Source organism: Pinus tabuliformis, chromosome 3_1, assembly GCF_031772625.1.
Source record: "Pinus tabuliformis cultivar Carrire ecotype Pingquan chromosome 3_1, CPIR1, whole genome shotgun sequence".
Taxonomy (NCBI): domain Eukaryota; kingdom Viridiplantae; phylum Streptophyta; class Pinopsida; order Pinales; family Pinaceae; genus Pinus; species Pinus tabuliformis.
In genome coordinates, this window is record NC_142301.1 from 183,705,889 (window position 1) to 183,711,385 (window position 5,497).

At 37.8% G+C, this 5,497-nt stretch overlaps 1 protein-coding gene across 1 annotated transcript; it reads left to right on the forward strand.

Annotated features, from left to right (window-relative positions):
• The first annotated feature begins 655 nt into the window (after positions 1 to 655).
• LOC149186404 (uncharacterized) lies at positions 656 to 2,842 on the forward strand. The gene is made up of 7 exons (XM_089409332.1): positions 656 to 908; positions 1,011 to 1,111; positions 1,219 to 1,322; positions 1,687 to 1,977; positions 2,210 to 2,356; positions 2,448 to 2,582; positions 2,658 to 2,842. Exons 1-7 carry the CDS (start codon positions 656 to 658, stop codon positions 2,803 to 2,805), a joined length of 1,179 nt encoding a protein of 392 aa, XP_089265458.1. The 3' UTR covers positions 2,806 to 2,842.
• Positions 2,843 to 5,497: the final 2,655 nt, after the last annotated feature.

Below are 5,497 nucleotides of genomic sequence, written 5' to 3' on the forward strand. Positions count from 1 at the left end.
TTAGTCCCTGCCGGGGACTATATGCGATCGATAGATCGCTGACCGCGCGTTGACCTAGCCGATATTCGGAAAAATTGAAGGCAATTTCCTAAGTTGAACTAAGGTTTTGGGCAGGAAAGATTTTGGGGTCTTATTGCGTTAAGGCAATTTCCTAAGTCGAACTAAGGTTTTGGGCAGGAAAGATTTTGGGGTCTTATTGTGGGCTTCGCATGGTTCGAGGTGGAGGCCACGTGGTCCCGCGGCTCCCATGCGGACGGCATGTGCTGTGGTGGTGTTATGGGCGGACAGTTGTCCCAGGTACGCGGACGGCATGTACTGTGGGCTTGGGTTTTACCCTTTTCGCGGCGTTTGGGTTGTTATTGTTACTTGGTTGTTTAGCTCTGCAGTCTCTGCGATTTTTCCTTTGTGTTTGTTGTGTTGTCTGCGGTGAAAACAGAATGCGGTTCACTGTGTAGCAAACGTTTGGTTGCGGTTCTGTTGTTCCAGGTCCGGCTTGTATGCCTCGAGTGTCTGGTGTCGCTTTGGTAAGTTCGGCTACTGTATTGTCTAGATGTTTGTTCCTCTGTCGTTTGGCGTTTTCCAGTGGCGTTGATGTTTGTCACAGTATTGGCATTCTGGTTAAATACTAAGCGTTTCTCTTACCTGCATGGGTTTTATGGAAATTTCCGTAAATGTGATTCTTGGTACAGAGGTCCCGCGACTCCCAAGCGGACATCTGAGCTCCGTTACGATCTATGGTGTGATAAAATCTATGCACTTCTTTAATACTGGCAGTAGCAACTTTCTTTGCTTGTGTTTTCGCAGGGCTCGAGAGCTTTTCTACTACTTAAAAGGTGGAACAGTAGATTATGGCGAAGAACACAGTGCCCAATATGGCCATGCCCGCTTTGGCAAGAATTATGAGCAAGGTAAATGAATATAAGAGTCCAGCCTTTAACTATGAAATGTTTTCCACAAAATATCTTGGTTGAAACTAGAAGCATTCATTGCTTTGATATGAATTTTTACAGGCTATTATTCTGAATGGGATGAGAAACATCCAGTACACTTTGTTGGGCACTCTTCTGGGGTTCAAGTTGTCAGGGTCCTGCACAATATGCTTGCTGAAAAGGTAATCCAGTCACTCATTAGTTCAGGCTAAATTTGCTTTTCCGTTGGTAGCAATGCTGGAAAGTTGAAAAATTGTGCCTTTACGGTGCTAGAATTATCTTTATGCAGACATTCCAGGGACATGATAGCACTTCCGAAGGTTGGGTGCTGAGTGTTACCTCTTTATCTGGTGCTCTCAATGGAACAACTCGTGTCTACCTGGACGGAGTGCAGTGAGTTTCTCAGAAATTGTTTGCTTGTTTGTTTTATGATTTGTTTTCAGAGTTCCCCTGTTCTTGCTTTGGAATTTCAGACTCCCGAACTAGGTATTAGTATTGGGCAATGAATATATACCTAGTGGTAGAGTAATAAATGCTGTACAGGCTGGGATATACAATTATGAATTTGGAGCATCAGATAGGAGTAGAGTAACAAATGCTGTATATCTCAGCCTTCTATGAAGCATTTATTACTCTTTTGCTGGGTTCATATTGATTGTCTATTGGGCATATATCTTGTTTCTACTGACATAATTGTTTCCATGTCACCTATTTTGATACCTGTGCTTAAACATCCTTCTCTTCTGGGGGATTGTAGGCCAGAAGATGGAAAGACAATCAAACCCTTCTCTCTGTTACAACTGTGTCGTGTGGGAGTTATTATATATGATTGGTTGGACATTGCTTGGCTGAAAAGCTACTACAACTTTGGGTTTGATCATTTTAACATGACTTGGCGAAAGGTTGGGATTTCCGGGCTTATACAGAGTCTTCTAGGAAATGTTGGACCTTTTGCTTCAGATGATTGGACTCTTGTAGATTTAAGTCTACAGGTCTCAGTTGAAATCAATTCCAAACTCCAGACTTTTCCAAATACCTACTATTTCAGGTGGGGACTGCTGCATTTTTGGCCCACATTTGACAGAGACAAGTCTATCCTTGAAAATAAGATAGAGATGTTCAAAGCCCATAGTACTTGTTACATTCAAGTCCTCCTGTTTCATTGGAAGCAATTATAGTTTTATGTAGAATGCATGTAATATGCATTAGTGGTGGTTAAAAATTCTGAATTGAAGGATTGACTAAACATTGATGTTTCAAACCACTTTTGCTTGAAACAACTATGCATCGAGAAAGACACGAAAATTGTTTGGAGTCACCATGCCTTCAAGTCTGTCTGGAATTCATCCTCTTCTCTTTATTAGGACGCTGCAGATGAGCCAGTGGTGCTATCCCAGCAATGTGCCACTTCCTTACAAAGGTTACAAGTGAGTGATTATTGAACAGACAGATTTCTTTCCTGCTTGCTTGAGCAATTGGTTATGTTGTTACTACTATTAACCCTAAATTTCTTAACAGTGACGAGGATTGGCAAGACAATGATGGAGCATTAAACACAATCTCGATGCTTTATCCCCGCTTTCCTGAGCCCCATCCCCACTGCTTGCTAAGTCCAGAATTAACGGATGGTCACTCGTTGCAACCAGGTGTTTGGTAAGAACCAGAAAATAACTTGTCTCAAGCTTTGAGAAAGACCTAATTAAGATTTCTAATTTGTGAGATTGACAGGTACTATACAATTGTGGAAGCTGATCACATTCTCTTTGTTATCAACCGAGAAAGAGCAGGGGTACAATTCGATATATTGTACGATAGCATTTTTCAAAGATGCCGAAAGCAGACCAGAGTCATTAGTGCTGTTCCTTCTGTTCACTAGGCAATGGATCATATATGCTGTAATGTGGAGAATTGTATATGCCACTTATCTAGATTTGATCAAAGAAAGTAGTGAAATCTGCTCATGTTGTAGTTCAAAGGAGATTAAAGTTCATAAAAAGTGACGGAGAGTATTGGTTGAAATATTCTTGTGGCATTTCTTGCGACATGGGTGGCCCTGCAATTTTTTTAGTGTTTAAACCAGAAAAATTTACTACATGGTTAGTTTATTTTTAATATATGTATGTAAATAAAACTTGACAATTTGAAGAAGTAACTTGTTAGGGTTTATAAAGTGTAGATATTCTCTCTTGCTAGATCTTTCTGGGTTTTGGGTATTCTTAACTATTTTTTATATATATAAGAAATATGAGTTTTCAAGTCCAAGGATGTTGTCCCAATGGTTAGGTGGGGAGGTTTGGTCTCACAGGCCTTGTGGTCAAATCTTGGGCAAGACTATGTATGCCTTAGAGTTTGCTTCAAACATGATTTTTTCAATTGCAAAGAAAGGAAATATGAGTTTTTAGTAGACCCTTGATTGTAATATAATTTGGTTATGTATTAATATGAAAGGAGTATATTGGAAGAATTATTACAAGGTTGTAATATAATTTGGTTATGTATTGATATGAAAGGGGTATATTGGAAGAATTATTTATAATGGAGAACCATGAAGTTGGTAGTATATATATCTTAATGTTTACTCTTTTTAAGCAATGAGAAAATTGCACTTTGATTTTTTGTTTGTTTGTTTGTTTCGCTTAATAGAAAGGAAGCTAAGATGAATTTAAAAAGGGTCTGTGCCATGCAAAATATCTTCCTTATATGTATATTGATAAGTGGCTATGATAAACACCATTTCAAATTGTTGCTTATAAAAATTATGGAAAGTTAAGTTGAAAGAATGATTATAGTTCTTTCAACTTTGCACTTTATGAGAATGATTATAGTTCTTTCAACTTGGCACTTTATGAGAGGCTTTACGAGAACTAAAACACATTTTTCCTTTCCCCTCCATTTTATAGAATTTGGCTATGAGAAATATGTTCTCACTTTAGATATTCCTTAACTTGAATATCATCTTCATGATAAAGTTGGGAAAAAAACTATTCTGAATATGTCCCATTGCTAGGATTAGATCTCTACCTTTTGTTGTCCTTTCTATCACACCTCCATTACCTAGAAAGCAACTCTACTCTTAGGTCATGGTCTCATTTGGGTTGTGGAATTTTGAGTAGCATCATGATTAATTAAAGTGCAAATGACCTTTTTAATTTGTAAGAAAACAATTGTTATATTTAATCATGCTTTGACAATTGGAAGCTTCTCATGGTACGGAAACTCATTTATTTATGTGAACTTATACTTGAAAATGTTGTTCAAGTTTAAAATATCTATGTGCACATGGAACACCCAAGACCATTGCTAAATTTTGCATAAGGAAAGTGTTCATTGCATCATGAGCAAGGAGTCACGTGGTGCCTATCCTAAACAATTAATCTTATCTTGATAATCTCAATTCCATTGGGGGAGGCCTCACCAATGGCTTCACAATGTTGTTAATGAATACAGAGATGACACACATAGCCTCATCCTCTATCTAGTGGAATTATATGTCTCCAATTCTCACTCTTTGATGTAGATGCTAGTTGCAAATGAACACAACTCTATAAAAAACAATGGGCACTAGGAGTATATGCTCCATAAACCCTTGACGAGAAAATTATATTAATTCATCATCATTCCTATGCATTTCTTTCTATTGTACAAATGGTTCCTTTATATAGTGTAATATCCCCAACCAATTGACATTATCCACTAAGGGTAATTGCCCATGGTTTCTCAGGAGCAATCAAGCTTTAAAAGGAGGAGGAGAAATGAGAACATGACATGGATTTGGATATTTTCTCTTTGCATCTCAATTGAAGGCTCAAGCGAGTTTTCAACCCATTTGTCACTTCTCATGGGGCTCGACAACCATTCTAGTCTCGGGTCTCACCCCCGTTGGGGAAGTGGCTTCCTCCTCCACTATTCTCCGCATCCTTCTAGGTGGTTATCTCTACAGGAGGGAGGCCAATCTTGCTGCATTTCTTGTCCCTATAACTCACCTCCCCGTTTTGCTAGCAGGTTTGTTGCTTTGTTACCTTTTTTATCAACATGCTTCGTGATCACATAATCAAAAAATGAGAGGTGGGATTGGATGTGTCCCCCTATCAATTCCAAGCGCCAACTTTTAATTACCTTGTTTGGCGGCGAGTTGTTGATAAGGTGCTGAAGCATAGAGATTGCTATTTGAGAATTGCATTGCATTGAGATTGCATTGAGATTAACCTGAATGGTATCATTTATGTCCAAACATGTTACTAGATATGTAATCTTTCAATCATGGGTTCAAGACTCCATAACTATAATTTTTAAATGCTTAAGTTCTTCTTTGACCTTCGAGAATGATCTATGTAAATATTGAACACTCTCCACCACGACTTTAATTAACAAATTTATATTCATAATAATGTTTATTTGGTCATTATCATTTTATCAATATTTCCATAATATTCAAATGTAAAAAAATAAGAAAATTCTATGTTTTGTGCACCATGGTTATTAAAATACATAACTTACTTTAACACCTTCCTATTATTTTAATATGTTTTGTGCACCATGGTTATTACAATACATAACTCACTTTAACA

Coding starts and splice junctions, on each gene's coding strand:
- LOC149186404 (XM_089409332.1), top strand. CDS start 656: ATGGAAATTTCCGTAAATGTGATTCTTGGTACAGAGGTCCCGCGACTC. Junction 1,112..1,218: donor ACAATATGCTTGCTGAAAAG/GTAATCCAGTCA, acceptor ATCTTTATGCAG/ACATTCCAGGGACATGATAG. Junction 1,323..1,686: donor GTCTACCTGGACGGAGTGCA/GTGAGTTTCTCA, acceptor GGGGGATTGTAG/GCCAGAAGATGGAAAGACAA.